Source organism: Pseudophryne corroboree, chromosome 8 (genome assembly GCF_028390025.1).
Source record: "Pseudophryne corroboree isolate aPseCor3 chromosome 8, aPseCor3.hap2, whole genome shotgun sequence".
Lineage (NCBI taxonomy): Eukaryota > Metazoa > Chordata > Amphibia > Anura > Myobatrachidae > Pseudophryne > Pseudophryne corroboree.
The window spans coordinates 181,247,252-181,267,879 of record NC_086451.1 but is presented as its reverse complement, the minus strand read 5'-3'; the positions used below and the strand labels follow the sequence as shown (position 1 = coordinate 181,267,879).

Genomic DNA, 20,628 nt, shown 5'->3' with positions numbered 1-20,628 from the left:
TGCCAAAACGCGTCCGAATTCAAAATACAACTGCGGAACCGAATCCAAAACCAAAACCCGAAAAATTTCCGGTGCACATCTCTAGTTTAATCTGTAATCTAAATTGCAGTGTCAAAATAAAGCTAACATACATGCCGACATTCTGGCTGCCACCTCCGTGAGGAAGCAGCCAGGTCGGCAAAGTGGGTGGCGTGGTGCTGCATAAGAGGGTGTAGAAGAGATGTGTCATGTGGCAATGGTTGAGGGGCCAGGGTGTGACAGCGGGATCACGTCATTGTGCCCCGCCGCCATAAAATTTGTGGTATTACCGGCATCTTTAGTGAGGGGGTGGGGCCATGATTATGCGATTCAGTGGGAATCATGTCATCGGACATTGTGGACTTCTGGGGATGCGGGTGGGGGGGTGTATGGCTGGGAGACTTGCCCACTCTTCTGGGAGTGCCCCCTGATTTTTGCGAGTCCTCCTGCCATTCCGGGAGAGTAGGCAAGAATAAGTTGTGGGCTACATGCAAAAGCAGCAAGTATGCACAGAAACAATATAACCCACCCAAATCTAAATCTCTCTGCATGTGTTACATCTGCCCCAGTAAAACATGGTTTTGCCCAGTGGTGTGCTTTTTTGCTTTGCTAGCAAACCTGAATCATGCCCTCTATCTCCCAGAATTCAGAGATTTGTTTCTGCTACAGACTGCAGTGTTTCATTCAGCTCAGCTTCTGTTAACCCATCTGCAGCGCTATCTGCTTGGTGAACAATGGGTTCCAGCCAGCAACTAGTCTATTCTGTGTTATCAGTCACAACATTGCTTTCCTGGTGTACTACTCATTCCAGCCAGCTGCCAGTTCTATAGTGCAGTTCCTGCAGTTCTACCAATTGTCTCCAAAGAACTACAGGTTCCAGCCAGCTGTCAGTCCCATGCTCTAAACAGGGGCGTTTTAAGAGAGGAGGGGACCCGCGTGCAGCCTCCATCGCAGGCCCCCTCCTCTCCGGCAGCAGTAGACTCTGTCATAATGCCAGAGTCTAATGTGCATGCGCAGGTAAGTATATTCTATGGGTACAGTGTGTGCAGTGTGGGCTCCTCTGGACCCAGGGGCCCGTGTGCACCACACACACTGCACCCATTACAGAAACGCCTATGGCTCTAAGCCAGCTAGTGCTCTAAGCCCCGGGTTTCATCCTGCAGCCTGTTTCATCTTATTTCAGTCTTCAGTGCAACAGACTCCAGTCCCATTCCTGCGCTCCGGGAGGCATTTAATATGCCGGCTGTCGGGATCCCGGCACTCAGTATACCGGCTCTGGTATCCCAAAAGCCAGCATACCGACATCAATTCTCCCTCTTGGGGTGTCCACGACACCCCTGGAGGAAGAATAAATAGCATGGTGCGTGTAGTGCGCCACCGTGCTCGCAGCATGGTGAGTGCAGTGAGCCCGCAAGGGGCTCTTTTGCGCTCACGCCACTGCCTGCATGCCAGCGGTTGGGATCCCAGCAGCAGTATGCTGGGCGCCAGGATCCCAAGCGGCGGCATGACGTAATACAACCCTGCTCCTTTATTCCTTGTTCTCTCCAGAGCTCCCTGACTTTACACTCCAGTGATCCAAGTCCATGTACACAGTGACTGCTAAAGCCTATGAATAAGACCTACTGTACATTCGTCCTCCCCAGTCCCTGCATATACATGTACACGGGTTCAGTATGGTATGCCGGCGGTCGGGCTCCCGGCGACCAGCATACCGGCGGCTTACCGACAGTGTGGCGAGCGCAAATGAGCCCCCTGCAGGCTCACTGTGCTCGCCATGCTACGGGCACGGTGGCGCGCTACGCGTGCCACGCTATTTTATTCTCCCTCCAGGGGGGTCGTGGACCCCCACGAGGGAGAATAAGTGACGGTATGCCGGCTGTCGGGATTCCGGCGTCGGTATACTGTGCGCCGGGATCCCGTCAGTCGGCATACTGAAGACCACCCCATGTACACAATATAGTACAGAAAAAAACATTTAAGTATAACAACTAAGCAGGGGTGTAGCGAGGGTGGCTTCAGTGGAGTGCAAGCTCCAGGCACCAGAAAAGTTAGAGGGTGCCTCTCTCTATCTAGCCCAGCTGCTGCAGCACCTCTCTCTGCCCCAGTTGCTGCAGAACATCTCTCTTTCTTGGAGGCTGCAGCACATGTCTCTACTTCAGATGTTGCATTACCTCTCTCTTCCCTAGCTGCTGCAGCACCTCTTTCTGCCCCAGCTGCTGCAGCACTTCTCTCTTTTCTGGAAGCTGCAGCACATTCAGATGCTGTAGCACCTCTCTCTGCCCTGACTGCTGCAGCACTTCTCTTTACATTAATGCTGCAGCACTTCTCTCTGCCCCAGCTGCTTATGCAGCACCTTACTCTGACGCTCAGGCAGCTGCAGCACCTCTCAGGTTGCTGTGACACAGTTCTCTCTGCCCCTCAGGCAATTCTGGGACATTATTTTCATTGAAGCATAGTGGGATTATCAGATCTGGGATGGAAGTTCTAAGGTATTATTTTCATTGAGGCATTGGGGGAATAACAAGTCAGGGAGGGAGGCAGTTTTTGTGCACTATTTTTATTGAGAGTTTTGGGGTAGGATTCAGTTCTGTGTGTGTGTGTGGGGGGGGGGGGGGTTACATTTGGGGCATTATTTTCATTGAGAGAATAGGGGATTATCAGGTCTGTGGAAGGTTACATCTGGGGCATTATTTTCATTAAGGGATTGGGGGTTTGTGAGGTCAGGTCAGTCGGGGCATACAATGTGTTTTTAATTAATCGCCATGAATCCTATTGGAGATGGAGCACTATATAAATTATTATAATTTTTAATATTAATACAGGTTGAGTATCCCATATCCAAATATTCCGAAATACGGAATATTCCGAAAAACTGACTTTTTTGAGTGAGAGTGAGATAGTGAAACCTTTGTTTTTTGATGGCTCAATGTACACAAACTTTGTTTAATACACAAAGTTATTAAAAATATTGTATTAAATGACCTTTAGGCTGTGTGTATAAGGTGTATATGAAACATAAATGAATTGTGTGAATGTAGATACACTTTGTTTAATGCACAAAGTTATAAAAAAATTTTGGCTAAAATTACCTTCAGGCTGTGTGTATAAGGTGTATATGTAACTTAAATGCATTCTGTGCTTAGACTTGGGTCCCATCACCATGATATCTCATTATGGTATGCAATTATTCCAAACTACGGAAAAATCCCATATCCAAAATACCTCTGGTCCCAAGCATTTTGGATAAGGGATACTCAACCTGTAATAATTTATTTGACTTGAACAAGTAAATAGTTAAATACAGCTATTTCCATAGCATCTCTACTGTGTGCGTAACGTGTATAAGCGCCTCTACTGTGGCGTAACGTGTGTAAGCATCTCTACTGTGTGGCGTAAAGTGCATAAGCAGCTCTACTGTATGGTGTAACGTGTATATGCGGCTCTACTGTGGCGTAACGTGTGTAAGCAGCTCTACTGTTGTGTAACATGTATAAGCGGGTCAACTGTGGCATAACATGTATAAGCGGCTCTACTGTGTGGTGTACTGTGAATAACGGACACTGCTATGCAGTGTAATGGGAGTTGGTACTATTCTGTGGCCACGCCCTTTCCCCATGAAGTCAATCCCTATATTTTAGTTGTGCTCCTTTGGCGCGCAGTGTCCATATTTTACACATGGTGGCACCCAAAGAAAACTTTCGCCTTGAGATTCACAAAGTCTAGAACTGGTCCTGTCACCAATTTAGGATTTTTAAATATTGTTTATTTTCAAATGTAACATGCCTTCACATGTTGGCTAGGCCTCCAATTCAGTACAGGGGAGGGGGCGCCAAAACATAACCCTGCTGCGGCCACCATGGCATCTAGCTACACCTCTGCAACTAAGGGAGTGCAATAGCACATTTATTCAATAATTAAAAACAGCAAACCATCACACAGTTCTTGTATAATAATTATTAAGAACAGATAAAAGTTTCCCACTTTGCATTTTAAATAGTCCCACTTGTCACCAGGATATCCGAGGGAGAACGCTCACTAGAGATGTAATTGGGAACGCCATGCTCGACCTCAAAAGCACACTGTCAGTTTAATGGCAATAATAGCACTGGTTAAGGAGCGATACTGCAGCGTTATGCTCACCAGCCGTCTCATACGTTCCTGTCCATGATCTGCTGTTGGAACTGTTTACACGGATATCTCCGTAATCATTAAACCCGTCCTTGCGGCGGACTCGCTTTCCAGATCTCCTGGATGGAAATCAGACATGTGCAGAAATAAAACTCCAGGGACCAGCTGGTGAGTCCTAGGACGATCTGCCGTGGGGGTCCTGGGTTGGTCAGATAGTAGCTCAGTAGCCCTTATGCGCTTCTCCGCTATCCATTATACAGCTGTTTCATCAGAGGTTCTCACAATATAGACTACATATGGGAGACTGCACACCCTAATAGAATTAATTCTAAACAGTTTTTTTTATTGTAGCAGGGAGCCATTATCATGTGGCTCCTTGCTGGTTAATCATAGACACAGATTGGGGTTGTGGTGGTGTGGGTTGTGGTACCCCTAGATTGGCTGAGCTGGATAGCTTAAATGTGGCATACCCTTACACTTTATTAACACTTATCACATACTAATTTCTTTAACACTATTTCTTATTTCTCTTACGTCCTAGAGGATGTTGGGGACTCCGTAAGGACCATGGGGATAGACGGGCTCCGCAGGAGACATGGGCACTTTAAGGAGGACTTTAGGTCTGGGGGTGCACTGGCTCCTCCCTCTATGCCCCTCCTCCAGACCTCAGTTTATTGCTGTGCCCAGAGGAGACTGGGTGCATTACAGGGAGCTCTCCTGCGTTTCCTGTCAGAAAGTATTTTGTTAGGTTTTTTATTTTCAGGGAGCACTGCTGGCAACAGACTCCCTGCATCGAGGGACTGAGGAGAGAGAAGCAGGCCTACTTCTGTGAGTTTCAAGGCTCTGCTTCTTAGGCTACTGGACACCATTAGCTCCAGAGGGAGTCGGAACACAGGTCTCACCCTGGAGTTCGTCCCAGAGCCGCACCATCGTCCTCCTCGCAGAGCCGGAAGATAGAAGCCGGGTGAGTATGAGAAGAAAAGAAGACTTCAGAGGCGGCAGAAGACTTCATGATCTTCACTGAGGTAACGCACAGCAGTAAAGCTGTGCGCCATTGCTCCCATACACCTCACACACGGCAGTCACTGTAAGGGTGCAGGGCGCAGGGGGGGCGCCCTGGGCAGCATATGAACCTCTCTTTGGCAAAAGTATATATGTATACAGCTGGCCACTGTATATATATAAGAGCACCCGCCAATTTTTAATGTATTTGAGCGGGACAGAAGCCCGCCACCGAGGGGGCGGGGCTTCTCCCTCAGCACTCACCAGCGCCATTTTCTCCACAGCACAGCTGAGAGGAAGCTCCCCGAACTCTCCCCTGCTTATACCACAGTGAAAGAGGGTTTTAAAGAAGAGGGGGGGCACATAATTAGGCGCATATATACATATATACACACAGCGCTACTGGGTAAACATATATTTATTGTGTTTTTTCCTGGGTCATATAGCGCTGGGGTGTGTGCTGGCATACTCTCTCTCTGTCTCTCCAAAGGGCCTTGTGGGGGAACTGTCTTCAGATAAGAGGATTCCCTGAGTGTGTGGTGTGTCGGTACGCGTGTGTCGACATGTCTGAGGTAAAAGGCTCTCCTAGAGAAGACGGGGAGCAAATGAATGTGGTGTCTCCGTCGACAACGCCGACACCTGACTGAATGGATATGTGGAATGTTTTAAGTGCTAATGTAAATTTATTGCACAAAAGATAAGAGCTGAAGCTAGGGTACAGCCAGGGAGTCAACCCATGTCTATCCCTATGTTGCAGGGACCTTCGGGGTCTCAAAAGTGCCCACTATCCCAAATAATAGATACAGATACCGACACGGATTCTGACTCCAGTATCGACTACGATGATGTAAAATTACAGACAAAATTGGCTAAATGTATTCCCTATATGATTATTGCAATAAAAGATGTTTTGCATATCACAGAGGAACCCCCTGTCCCTGACACGAGGGTACACATGTACAAGGAAAAGAAACCTGAGTTAACCTTTCCCCCCTCAACTGAGCTGAACGAGTTATGTGAAAAAGCTTGGGAATCTCCAGACAAAAAACTGCAGATTCCCAAAAGGATTCTTTCCCGCCAACGGACAGGATACGGTGAGAATCCTCCCCTAGGGTGGAAAAAGCATTGACACGCTTATCCAAAAAGGTAGCGCGGCCATCCCAAGATACGGCTACCCTCAGGGATCCTGCTGACCGCAAGCAGGAGATTACCTTGAAGTCCATTTGCACACATTCTGGTACCTTACTCAGACCGGCAATTGCGTCGGCCTGGGTTTGTAGCGCTGTAGCAGCATGGACAGATACCTTATCAGCGGAAATAGAGACCCTAGATAAGGATACCATTTTATTGACCCTAGGGCATATAAAAGATACTGTCTTATATATGAGAGATGCTCAAAGACGCTATGTCGACTTCTGCTAGACGAGTCCTATGGACCCGGCAATGGACAGGTGATGCCGACTCAAAGAGGCATATGGAGGTTTTACATTACAGGGGTGAGGAATTGTTTGGGGAAGGTCTCTCGGACCTGGTCTCCACAGCTACAGCTGGTAAATCAAAAATGTTTGCCTTATATTCCCTCACAACCTAAGAAAGCACCACATTTCTAAATGCAGTCTTTTCGATCACAAAGAAACAAGAAAGTACGAGGTGCGTCCTTTCTTGCCATAGGTAAGGGCAGAGGAAAAAAGCTGCACAACACAGCTAGTTCCCAGGAACAGAAGTCCTCCCCGGCCTCTGCAATATCCACCGCATGACGCTGGGGCCCCGCTAAAGGAGTCCGCCCCAGTGGGGGCACGTCTTCGAATTTTCAGCCACATCTGGGTTCACTCGCAGTTGAATCCTTGGCCAATAGAAATTGTTTCTCGGGGTTACAAGCTGGAATTCGAAGAGGTGCCTCCTCGCCGGTTTTTCAAATTGGCTCTGCCAGCTTCTCCCCAGGAAGGGGAGATAGTGTTAAATGCAATTCACAAATTGTATCTTCAACAGATGGTGGTCAAGGTTCCCCTGCTTTAACAAGGAAGGGGATATTACTCAACCCTGTTTGTAGTCCCGAAACCGGACGGTTCGGTCAGACCCATATTAAATGTAAAAATCCCTGAACCTATAATTGAAAAGGTTCAAGTTCAGGATGGAACGGTCATCGCCAGCCTGGAAGGGGGGGATTTTATGGTCTCTCTGGACATAAAGGATGCATATCTTCATGTTCCCATTTATCCACCTCATCAGGCGTACCTGAGATTTGTGGTACAGGATTGTCATTACCAATTTCAGACGTTGCCGTTTGGGCTTTCCACAGCCCCGAATATTTTCACCAAGGTAATGACGGAAATGATGGTGCTCCTGCGCAAGCAAGGTGTCACAATTATCCCGTACTTGGACGATCTCCTCATAAAAACGAGATCAAGAGAGCAGTTACTGAACAGCGTATCACTTTCACTGAAGGTGTTACAGCAACACGGCTGGATTCTCAATATCCCGAAGTCGCAGTTGGTTCCGACGACTCGTCTGACTTTCTTGGGCATGATTCTGGATACAGACCAGAAAAGAGTTTATCTTCCGATAGAAAGAGCTCAGGAACTCATGACTCTGGTCAGCCAAAAGCCAAAACAGGTGTCAGTGCATCACTGCACTCGAGTCCTGGGAAAGATGGTGGCATCATTTGAAGCCATTCCCTTCGGCAGGTTCCATGCGAGGACTTTCCAGTGGGACCTACTGGACAAGTGGTCCAGGTCACATCTACAAATTCATCAGTTGTTCACCCTGTTCCCCAGAGCCAGGGTATCTCTCCTGCGGTGGCTGCAGAGTGCTCACCTTCTAGAAGGCCGCAGGTTTGGCATTCAGGACTGGATCCTGGTGACCACGGACGCGAGCCTCCGAGGTGGGGGAACAGTCACACAGGGAAGAAACTTCCAAGGTCTTTGGTCAAGTCAAGAGACTTGACTTCACATCAACATCCTGGAACTGAGGGCCATAGGCAACGCCCTACGTCAAGCAGAGACTTTACTTCGCGACCAACCAGATCTGATCCAGTCAGACAACATCACCGCAGTGGCTCATGTAAACCGCCAAGGCGGCACAAGGAGCAGAGTGGCAATGGCGGAAGCCGCCAGGATTCTTCGCTGGGCGTAAAATCATGTAAGCGCACTGTCAGCAGTGTTCATTCCGGGAGTGGACAACGGGGAAGCAGACTTCCTCAGCAGACACGACCTGCATCCAGGAGAGTGGGGACTTCATCAGGAAGTCTTTGCACAGATTGCAAATCAGTGGGGATTACCCCAGATAGACATGATGGCGTCCAGCCTCAACAAAAAGCTACAGAGGTATTGCGCCAGATCAAAAGGTCCTCAGGCGATAGCTGTAGACGCCCTAGTGACACCGTGGGTGTTCCAGTCGGTCTATGTATTTCCTCCTCTTCCTCTCATACCCAAGGTGTTGAGAATAATAAAAAAAAGGGGAGTGGGAACAATTCTCATTGTTCCAGATTGGCCACGAAGGACCTGGTATCCGGATCTGCTGGAAATGATCACAGAAGATCCGTGGCCTCTTCTTCTACGACAGGACCTGTTGCAACAGGGGCCCTGTCTGTTCCAAGACTTACCACGGCTGCGTTTGACGGCATGGCGGTTGAACGCAGGATCCTAGCGGATAAAGGCATTCTGGATGAGGTCATTCCTACGCTGATAAAGGCTATGAAGGACGTGACAGCTAAACATTATCACCGTATATGGCGAAAATATGTTTCTTGGTGTGAGGCCAGGAATGCTCCTACGGAAGAATTCCATCTGGGCCGTTTCCTTCACTTCCTACAGACTGGAGTGAATTTGGGCCTAAAATTAGGCTCCATTACGGTTCAGATTTCGGCCTTATCCATTTTCTTTCAAAAAGATTTGGCTTCTCTCCCAGAAGTAGAGACTTTTGGGAAGGGAGTGCTGCATATTCAGCCTCCTTTTATACCTCCGGTGGCGCCTTGGGACCTTAACGTGGTGTTGAGTTTCCTTAAGTCGCACTGGTTTGAACCACTTCAAACGGTGGAGTTAATATATCTCACTTGGAAGGTGGTCATGTTATTAGCCTTGGCTTCTGCTAGGCAAGTGTCGGAATTGGCGGCTTTGTCTCATAAAAGCCCCTATCTGGTTTTCCATATGGATAGAGTGGAATTGTGGACTCGTCCTCAATTCTTGCCTAACGTGGGGTCATCTTTTCATATGAACCAATCTATTGTAGTGCCTGTGGCTACACGTGACTGGGAGGATTCCGAGTCCCTTGCTGTGGTAAGGGTTTTGAAAATTTACGTGGCCAGAACGGCTAGAGTCAGAAAAACAGCACTGTTTGTCCTGTATGCTGCCAACAAGGTTGGTGCCCTGCTTCAAAGCAGACTATTGCTCTCTGGATCTGTAACACGATGCAGCAGACACGTTCTACGGCAGGATTGCCGTTACCAAAATCGGTCAAGGCCCATTCCACTAGGAAGGTGGGCTCGTCTTGGGCGGCTGCCCGAGGGGTCTCGGCACTACAGCTGTGCCGAGCTGCTACTTGGTCGGGTTCAAACATCGTTGCAAAGTTCTATATGTTTGAGACCCTGGCTGAGGAGGACCTCCTGTTTGCTCAATCGGTGCTACAGAGTCATCTGCACTCCCCCGCCCGTTTGGGAGCTTTGGTATAATCCCCATGGTCCTTACGGAGTCCCCAGCATCCTCTAGGACGTAAGAGAAAATAAGATTTTAAACCTACCGGTAAATCTTTTTCTCGTAGTCCGTAGAGGATGCTGGGCGCCCGTCCCAAGTGCGGACTAATTCTGCAAGACTTGGATATAGTTTTGCTTACATAAGGGTTATGTTATAGTTTTAATCAGTCTTGGACTAATGCTATGTTGTTTTCATACTGTTAACTGGTTAGTATATCACAAGTTATACGGTGTGATTGTTGTGGCTGGTATGAATCTTGCCCTTGGATTAACAAAAATCCTTTCCTCGTACTGTCCGTCTCCTCTGGGCACAGTTTCTCTAACTGAGGTCTGGAGGAGGGGCATAGAGGGAGGAGCCAGTGCACACCCAGACCAAAAGTCTTTCTTAAAGTGCCCATGTCTCCTGCGGAGCCCGTCTATCCCCATGGTCCTTACGGAGTCCCCAGCATCCTCTACGGACTACGAGAAAAAGATTTACCGGTAGGTTTAAAATCTTATTTTTAATTACATCTAATTTTTGTATCACTTTCTCTATAGCTTCGGCTTCTTAACACTAATCTATTATCATTATAGTTTTTTCACTGGTATGCTGCCCTGGGCTGTCCGGCTTATGCTGATTTTTGGGGCGCCACACCCTGCACCTAAATATAGCACTAGGGCCCCCCAATATATACAGAGAGGCCTTGATGCAGCTTGGGTGCTTATACATACATTTGAGCAGATATATGTAACCAAGATCTCTGAATTCTAAGATATTGTGTGGGATTTAAATCTGGTTACTGCTATTATTCAGGGTGCTGGGAGAAACAATATCTGTTTTTTTCCTGCTTAGAAAACGCCCTCCCTTTCAAGCACCTGAATGATATTACTAAGCTAATACCTGCAGTAATTTTCTTTTACCACTGTGAAATTTTTGAACACTCTAATTATTAACTCTCACCTATGTAACACTCTCAACACATAGCAGCTGCTGCTTCCTACTAATGTAACACTTTTTTAAACTACTCACTAGTACGATGCCTTGGGGTGGTTGGCTTGTTCTGGCCAGTTGGTCCTGTGCCCTGGACCTAAACCTTAGTATTAGGGACTAACCAGATGAGGTCACCTAGTCCCTGGTGATGGGCCCCTATTTTGGCCAAATTTATTCTAAAATCCTCTCATGTACTCTGCTATATTGCAGAGTTTATTATAATTCCTCTTATTAGAAGTGTTTAGTATTTAGAATGTGCATCAGCACTTTCTTTTTTCAATCTACAATCTACAACATAGCCTGTGTTCAGCAAGTAACACAATGTTCTTCACTTTAGAATATATTTGTACAGTCTATCACAGACAAAACTAACTATATTTGTGCAGTAATCTAACTTTTTAACTATTATCTTTAGGGGGCTCTTTCTGTTGACTCCATAACAGACTTGGATGACGGAGCTGATCGCCTTCTTGAAGCCCTCCAGTTGTCACATTCGTCAGAACTGCGTTCTCAACATGAAGAAAATAGTCTACAGCTAAGTCTGAATCCAATTTACAAGCAGGTGCCACGAATTGTAGAGAGATGCTGCTCTCACATTGAGAAATATGGTAAGATACTTGATACATGATGATAAGTTAAATCAAAGGAATTGGACAAGATAAATAGAAATTGAAATACATATAACATTCTAGGTTTTGTATGCAGTGCAGCTTACAGATGAAGCACATTTCTTGAAGTTAAATGGTGCCATCTGACAATGCTCAGTACCCTGAGACCCTCCGGTGAATTATGTAGCCAACTTTGGAAATAAAGTAGCTAGCCTAAGTGGCAGTTTTTCTTACATTGTCCTTGGCATTATGGTGCTGGATGCTCATATTGACAACATCCAACATTACCTATCAGATGTTACCATATGGACAGATCTGTAAGTAATATTTCAGATGATTAGTCACACTGCCACAGGGGAGTATTAAGAGAGGAGGGGGCCTGTGTGCAGTCTCCATCTTGGCCCCCTCCTCTCTAGCAGGCAGTGGCGGTTACGGTGCTGCTAGGAACTAAGTAGTGCGCTGGTCTTTGGGAAAATGGCATGGCTGTCATTATCCCAGTGATTTTCCCTGCTGCGCATGTGCAAAACACCAGGAAACTGGCAACCGCGCTATTTTCCCGAAGCCTTGCGTACCACCTAGTGTTCACAGTCACTATCGCTGCCACAGGACTCCAGAGAGGTAAATATTGAAAAAAGGTTGCATGGTGTGGCCCCTTTGGACCCACTTTATTTAGCAGCAGTACATTTCAGTACTCTAGAATCTCATTCTTCTCCTGACCTCCTTTCCGATACTGTTCCACTGGTTCCTGCCATTGATTCCTGGTATCCACTTTGTCACTATTGATCTGGATTATTTGGCTACCATTGTCTGTTTACCAGTCCAATAAATTAAATAATTTATTTATATAGTACTTTTGTCCAACGGGACTCAATGTATAAACTTATTACAGTAGTATGAACATATTACAATAATATGAACATGTTGCAGAGGTTTAGGTTTAAAAAAAAAAAAGACTAAATTCTGCTACAGAGTATAGGGTAAAAAACAAAACATCATCCTGATTCTGAGTCATAAGATCAACTATGCAAAATCTAGTGATTTTTAGCAAGCTGCACATAAAGTACTGAATACATAAATAAGTACTTATTGTGGCAAAGAGGATACTTTTGCCATGTTCTGATGCTTAGAACAGGGCTCACTCCCTAGGACAGAACTGCTTCTTATTACAGCAAATGTAGGTATACAGATGTGGATAAATCCACAGGGAACCAGCGCTCAACCCCTAGTTGTAGTAGTAAATGATGCAGTTATAAGGTGGTGTTATACCTAAAAAGCACTAATGAAAAGGTAGGTAATGTACTTAAATTATTTATTCAAAGATACTAAGATAATGTCTTTCCCAAAAGAACAAAAAAATCAAGTTTAAATAGTCAAGTAGTGATTGGAGCACGCTCCTGGTTTGAGCTTAACTTATGAAATGCAAGGTTCAATTGAAAGAGCAAATGCTGTAATCTTTGCAAAGTCAAAAACGAAAAAAAAAGAAAAAAAAAAGCCACAAAAAGTGTACTAAAGTCCCAACAGTTCATAAAGTCTGTACAGACTGCGGCGTCCCGCTGTGCTCTGATGTAAAGGATTCTCTTGTACAATGATGAACAGTGGACAGCGGTAGTGTATGCTTTGGTTAGAGTGGAGAATAAAGGCCCTGGACTGGCGCTCTTCCTCCTGCAGCGCATCCCACAGTAGAGCGCCTGATTCAGACATGCTCTGTGGGGCCGCTGGCCTGGAGTGCGCGCCTGTCACGGAGGTGAAGTGGACCTGGCCGGAGCTCTCCGAGCGGCTGGCCGCGCCTCTCCTCCTCCTACAGGGACTTAGCTTCTCCCTTCCCCTCCACCTTCCTCCACACGCTGTCTAGGGCTTCTTCCGTCGCTTAGCAACCGGTTGCTTCCGGAACTCCGGATCACGTGACTGGACGGTTTGCGGAAAAGATTAGCTGCGCTGTCCTTCCTTGCAGTGAGCATTCGTCCTCTGTCCAATGTAGTTTAAATAGGTAGCTCCAACGCGTTTCGACCTATTAGGGTCTTTCTCTGGGAGTCATGTGTGTGTTTGAGTTGCAGGAATTTAAGGTGTCCTGATAGGGTGGGATCCTTTCCCATTGGTCCTCTGATCTGGCTTTGTGATTGGCTCACAGCTTGTCAATCGAAGTTGATGGGAGGATATAACATATTCACAGTGCTTTAGAGTGTGCACAGTATTATAAAAAGGAAATAATGGAAAAATATATCTGTAGTGCAAAGGATATATATAAAAAGATATAGTGTAGCAGTTTTCTGAATCATTCTTGCAGGATGGTGTAACTGCTAAAATAATGAACCTTGGGTTATTTCAGCGCTAAATTAAAAGTGCATGGGATTAATGATTAACCCTCTACAACATCAACCAATGCCTGTCATTATTTTAATGTAAGATATCGATAAGATATTAAAAGTAGCTGCTGTTTGGAATACATTTGGACTACATTTTAATGGGATATGACTTCATTTGCATATAACGGACCTAATTTCGTTGTCAATGTTGAGCCCTTTGGGGGCCAGTGTCCCTAAATTGATCATCATACACAGTTCTTCCTTATTAATTCTGGAAGTGAAATCACCTCCTCTCCAGATCTTTTTAAACTTTTTTAAACCAGTAAACTTGAGTAGAGCAGGGTTTGAGTTATGGAACTCTTTAAAATGTTGGGTTAATGGGTGGTCTTCTGTGCCTTTCCTAATATTACGTACGTGTTCCCCAATTCTGACTTTAAGTGGTCGTATTGTTCTTCCTACGTATTGTTTAGCACATGGGCACTGGAGGATGTATATAATGCCCTTGCTATGGCATGTCAACCTATCCCTGATCTTAAACTCATGTGTATTCACCTTAGATTTTATACTGCATGTTGGTGTAGTACTCTTGGAATTGGTTACCTTACATCCTACACATGTCCCGCAATGAAAAAAACCTCCTTTGCTACAGTATGTGAACCATCGATGATTGTCTGTATCGTGTTTGTCGGAGGTATGCAACTATTTCTAAGTTTTTGTTTTATGTCGGGAGCCTTTTTGTATACTACCTAAGGGTTCTGTGGTAGTATCTCTGCCAGGGTGTCATCTTGTAGTAATATTGCCCTGTGTTTTTTTAGGATTTTTTTGACTTTATGTGCCTGACCAGAATATTGTGTGATAAACATAGGTCCTTCAGTCATATTTTTTTGTGTGGATTTGTCCTTGTAGTCCAGAAGTGTTGAGCGATCATTTGCTCGAACTGTATCAAAGGCCCTTTTTACCAGGTCAGGGTGATAGTTTTTCTCTTTGAATCTTTCACTAAGAGTATGTCCCTGTGTGTCGTAATCATTTAGCCTTGAGCAGTTGCGGCTAAGTCTTTTGAACTGGCCCATCGGGATACCGTTGAGCCAGGTAGGGTGATGTCCGCTTGAGGCTAGTATAAAGCTGTTTACATCAACTGCTTTATTAAATGTGTTGGTATGCAACGTCCCTTCATGTACAAAGATATTGAGATCTAAAAATTCCACCTTTTCTTGACTGTAATGTGAGGTGAATTGCAGATTGCGATCATTGTTGTTAAGATGTGATAGAAAACTCTTAAGTGATTGTTCATCCCCTTTCCAGATGAAAAATACATCATCTATATACCTGGTCGAGAGGACGAGATTTGCGCCAAGGTCTGGGTCCGACCAGGTATATAGATATATTAGAGTGTTGGAGCCTCCACATGTCAACCAACTGGTGGTCATGGAGAGAATGGCATACTCTACGATGCGAGGCTAGTGAGGGCCTAGCTGGTGTCCCGGAAATGTCCACCTACGGCTGAAGAGACCAATTGATGTCCCCTCCTATAACTAGGATGCCGTCGATCAAAGTTCCAACACGATTAAGAACTCTTGCTAAGAATCTAGGTTGTGAGTGATTAGGAGTATATATGTTTATGAAGGTGTAGACTTGATCAAACAATTTACACTTTACCAGGAGTGTCCTGCCCTCCTCAAGAGATGTGGACGTCACCTCTTGAAATGGTAAGCGTTTGGACAGCAATATAGCAACGCCAAAAGACTTACCCTTGCTCTTGTTATTATAAAAGGGGTGTGGGTAGTTACGGTCTTTAAGAACCGGGGCTACCCCAGTTTTGAAGTGCGTTTCCTGTAAAGCAGCCTCCCTCTTCTGATGTCAGCCACAGACACTCCTCCTCACGGTACAGGATGATGAAGCTGGAAAGACACTTGCAGAATGCAAAAACAGGAAAATTAAAAAAACATGAAAAAGTTAAACTATTTAGGTTAAATAAAGTTTGTTTTCTAGTTAAAGTTCCATTATTCTGGTTAAATAAAGTTTGTTTTCTAGTTACTGGTGTGAGTTATCTGAAATATGTAGTGAGAATACATTGGTGTGCAGGGTGCAGCAGCATAAGGGTGGGATGTGGGTTGCAGTGGTACAGTATAATAGCGTTTATGGCGCGGCCAAATGGGGCTTTCAGTAGTGCAGCATTTTGGGCAGTGGGCCTGTATAATCGTGGGTAGAGCAGCAGAAACAGTGGGCAGTGTTGTTAAAAAAGAATAATAGTCATTGGTGGCCAGTGGCGCAGTATAATGGCGTTTAGGGCGCAGCCGCATGAGGCTTGCAGTAGTGCAGCATTTTGGGCAGGGGGCCTGTATAATCCTGGGTAGAGCAGCAGAGACGTTGGGCAGTGTTGTTAAAAAAGACTAGTAGTCTTTGGTGGTCAGTGGTGCAGTATAATGGCGTTTAGGGTGCGGCTGGATGGGGCTTGCAGTGGCGCAACATTTTGGGCAGGGGCCAATATAAATGTGGGTAGAGCAGGATAAACGGTGGGCAGTGTTGGTAAAGAGGAATAATCATTGGTGGCCAGTTGTATAGCCTGCCTACCTTGTGCGGTGTTTGGGAGCTCAGCAGCGTGCTTGCAGCCTCCTCTCCAGTCATGTGCGCAGTGAGGGGAAGAGGAGTGTCCAGGAGGTCTTCTCCTGTCTTCACATATCGCACATCGCAGTGTGATACATAGAAAGTGGTAAAAAAAAAAAACAGTATGAGATCACGCTTCGATTCGATAAATATTAAGTGCAGCATATACTATCTTGAGACACGAGATTCGACCAGCGTGCCCGTGCATCGCGTTGAAAGGTACCTAAAATGTGCATACAATCCCCCGATTTCTCTCATAGATCCATTCGAAATCGAAGGTTAGTACAGATTATCTCACAAGTGTATGGGCACCATTTTTTTTTACATGTGATTTATCTCATGTGATCTAGAGCACTGCTATCCATCTCATGCAAGATATCTCAAAAGGCCCCCATCCACTAGGGAGTTTTATCTCAGCAATGAGTAGTATCCAATTTTCCTGCAATCTGGCGGGGAGCTTCCCAGGAGCCCTGCAATTGCGATTTACTCCTCAAGTTATTTTTTTTACATGTGATTTATCTCATGAGATCTAACGCATTGCTATCCATCTCATGCAATATATCTGAAAGGCCTTTTTTAACCTGCAATTTAACATATGATTGATCAGATGGGCTGGGCTAAAATGAAACTATGTAAACAACAGACATTTTTAACTCTGGGCCCACTCTGCTCTATGACTAGCAAAGCTGGTTTATACCTTCTAAGCGTTCCATATTGCTACCGTGCACTGCTTTGTTTTGGTTTTCTTTTTCCTATTCTATTCTGATATGCATCCCTATCGCTATAACCTCTTGTTAGCCTATGGCTTTCTTAAGAGGAGACGTGACAGGGCTCAGAGAAGGAAAAGGGTGATGTCCTGCTGGACAAAAGGAGTGGCTGAAGAAGAGGGACACTCTCTCTCTCGCATGTCTCTGCTGACCGAAATTAAGGAGGACAACCCAGAGGACTATCGCAACTACCTGCGGATAGATGATACATTCCAGGATTTACTGGCCCTGGTGACTCCCTATATTCAGAGGCAGGATACTAAGATGTGGAGGGCCATACCGCCTGAGGAGAGACTGATGATTACCATGAGGTACCTGGCTACTGTGTCTTCATTGGAAGATCTAAAGTTTGGGACCCTCATCTCTGCTTAAACTTTAGGGTGGATCATTTCTGACACCTGCAAGGCCATCGTGAAGGTGCTGCACAATCTGTATTTAAAGGTAAAAGAACAACACGACACACTTGTGTACTTGAGTAGTAAATTTTTTTATCATAGGATAAAACATCAGATAAAGTGCACTACAAATGCCAATATGGCATATATTTTCACTGTAGCCAACATGGCTCAAGTGGTAAAAAGTTTTTTGCTAAAGTAGCATACAACAAGTCAAAAAGTGCATTTTTTGCCAGCATGACATATATTTGCACTGTAGCTAACATGGCTTTCAACAACCATAAATACTACCTTATTATAAACACTATAAAATACAAAAAAAATTAATAGTAGATGGATTGGGTAAAAGCCAATCCCTCCTACGCCACATCGTACCAGATCAATGCACCAATCCCAGCAATTTTGGAGAAAGTACTGTACATCCCCATACGTCCCGATTTGTGGGGTCTCCAGCCCGATTGGGTGTATATATCCGTGGTCATTGCGGAACACCGGGAGAGAGAGATTACAGCATCTCTGTATGGTCTAGGTTGTTCTGATTTTTAAAAACATCCCTGGATCATGCAGAACAGCTGTATCGCTCCCTCCCTTTCTCCACAATGAGTACTGTCACATAAACACCCCAGGCAAAAAACACACCCCACCGGTTGAGAAACCTGCAGTACTTTTTCCAAAAAGTGGGCAAGATTAGTGTGGGGGTTCAGTACAGTGTGGCGTTTGAGAATCTGGGCCTGTCTGGTTTTTAGCCAATCCCTGTAATTCCCAATAAATATGGTGCAGTGTATATATTCCTAACATGGGAGGGATATATGGTGTTTTGGTTTCAGATTGGACCCAGAGAATATAAACATGCTGTAAAGTGCAGAGTCAGTGGTCCCGGCCCCACGACTATGCACTTTCAGCATGTGTGTATCCTCCCCCCAAACTGTGCAACCAAAGTACCATATATCACCATACCGCACAATATTTATTGGGAATATAAATATTAAATGTTCTTAAAAAACTAAAATGCACCATCCTCATCCTCCAGCATAGCAGAAAAAAAAAGAGCTAGGGAAGATGGGTGGGGGAGTAGGCTCGGCTTGGGCGGAAGGAATAGGCAGTGAATCGGTGGGAGAAATATGCTGGAGTTTGGTGGGAGGAATAGGCTGGAGTTGGGTGGGAGGGGTAAACTGGGGTGGGGCCATATAATCTGAGATGACTGTGGAACGGTGACCGATCACTGTGTCATCACTCAGACGGCCTCTCCTCATCATAAAGACCAACTCATGGGACAGTCGCTCATAATGTTCCACTTGATCAAGAGGGTCATCATGGGTACACCTTGCTGTGTATGTCCCAAACTCTGCAAAACGGTCTCATGTATTTGTTAAAGCTCTTTTAACTTGCTAGTAGCAAGCAGGCCACTCCTCATCCTCCTAGGTGTTCTTGTGCTTATGCCCTCTTTTGCGAGAAGCTTGTGGACACAGGTGTACCTGTTTGTTGTGCTGGCGGGGTTTGTGTTGTGTCCTAAGGTTCCACTAAAACAGTGAGATCTAGGGTGCTGGACATTTCTGTCTCCAAAGTAGTAGACTGTGGGGTAAATAGGCAAACATAATGTAATGGAAAAAAGGAGAGAAACCCAGTGGCGCAGATAAGGTAAAATGAGAACGAGGATAAGAACAATCAAAACAAAAGGTCAAAAGACAGTAAAGTCTTTCCTCTTAATGAAGGCAACAAATTCTTTCCAGGAAGTGGTTTTCTTTCAAGGCTCCCACTCCAGAGAATGTACCTCGGGCAGGAAAAAGGATAACCTTAGTGCAACACCGTTTAATATCAACACCTTGGCACACAATATCACACTCACATTTAGTAAGTGATAAACTTGCTCATCATCCACCACAGTTTAAGATACTTCTTAAAATTTCTTCCTCCATATATAAAAACAACAAGACAATGGAAATCTGAACCAGCCGGTCCATACGCCAGAAACATCAGTATCCTTACGATATTCCAAGGAGGAAGAAAGTTCAGCATAAAAGAAAGTCCAGCATAAAAGAAGTGTCCGAAACGCGTAAAGCAGGTGGACTTCTTTTATGCTGGACTTTCTTCCTCCTTGGAATATCGTAAGGATACTGACGTTTCTGGCGTATGGACTGGCTGGTTCCAATTTCCATTGTCGTGAAAGTCATCTATTCCTTTAGGAGGTTCTGTGTGCCTTGTTTTTATACATTTGGAGGAAGAAATTTTAAGAAGTATCTTAAACTGTGGAGGATGATGAGCAAGTTTATCACTTACTAAATGTGAGTGTGATATTATGTGCCAAGGTGTGATTTACTCAGATATTAAATGGTGTTGCACTAAGGTTATCCTTTTTCCTGCCCGAGGTACATTCTCTGGAGTGGGAGCCTTGAAAGAAAACCACAGCCTTTGAAAGAATTTGTTGCCTTCATTAAGAGGAAAGACTATTATCTTTTGACCTTTTGTTTTGATTGTTCTTATCCTCATTCTCATTTTACCTTATCTGCGCCACTGAGTTTCTCTCCTTTTTTCCATTACCTTTGTATATATGGTGTGGTGAGCCATATGAGTTGACCTGGGCTGCATTTTAGGGTTCTCTGCGCAACTGTTTTTTAGTGATTTTTCATCTATCTGTAAATAGACAAACAGTTAACGTGGTAATTTCTTTATTATATTTTTCCCTAGTTTCCTACAAGTGTTGAAGAGTGGCAAGCCAACGGCCAGGAGTATGAAACCAGGTGGAATTTCCCTAATTGTGGTGGAGCCATCGATGGGAAACACATCTGCATTTGCCCACCTATCAATAGTGGATCGATGTACTACAATTACAAGGGGTACTTTAGCATCGTTCTGATGGCAGTGGTAAATGCAAACTACGAGTTTATCTTCATTGATGTTGGTAAGAATGGCCGGGCCTCAGAGAGTGGCTCTCTGAAGAACACTGCCTTTTATGAGAGACTTATCTCAAACAAGATGAACTTGACTTCTAGAGGAGAAACAACACACGGCCTCAATTTTGTTTTTGTGGCGGATGAAGCCTTTGCACTCCACAAACACATCATTAAGCCCTATCCCCAAAGAAAGCTATGTAAGGAGAAGAAGATCTTTAACTATAGACTATCAAGGGCACGGTGTATTGTGGAGAA

The 20,628-nt window shown here is 45.1% G+C and overlaps 1 protein-coding gene across 1 annotated transcript in view; it reads left to right on the top strand.

The window, feature by feature from the left end:
- The window catches only part of LOC134949800 (rho GTPase-activating protein 6-like), a 612,536-nt gene that overhangs the window by 239,103 nt on the left and 352,805 nt on the right, over window positions 1–20,628 (top strand). Inside the window, exon 5 of the mRNA XM_063938526.1 lies at window positions 11,221–11,413. Coding sequence (XP_063794596.1) covers window positions 11,221–11,413 — 193 coding nt within the window. The remainder of the gene's footprint in view (window positions 1–11,220; window positions 11,414–20,628) is intronic.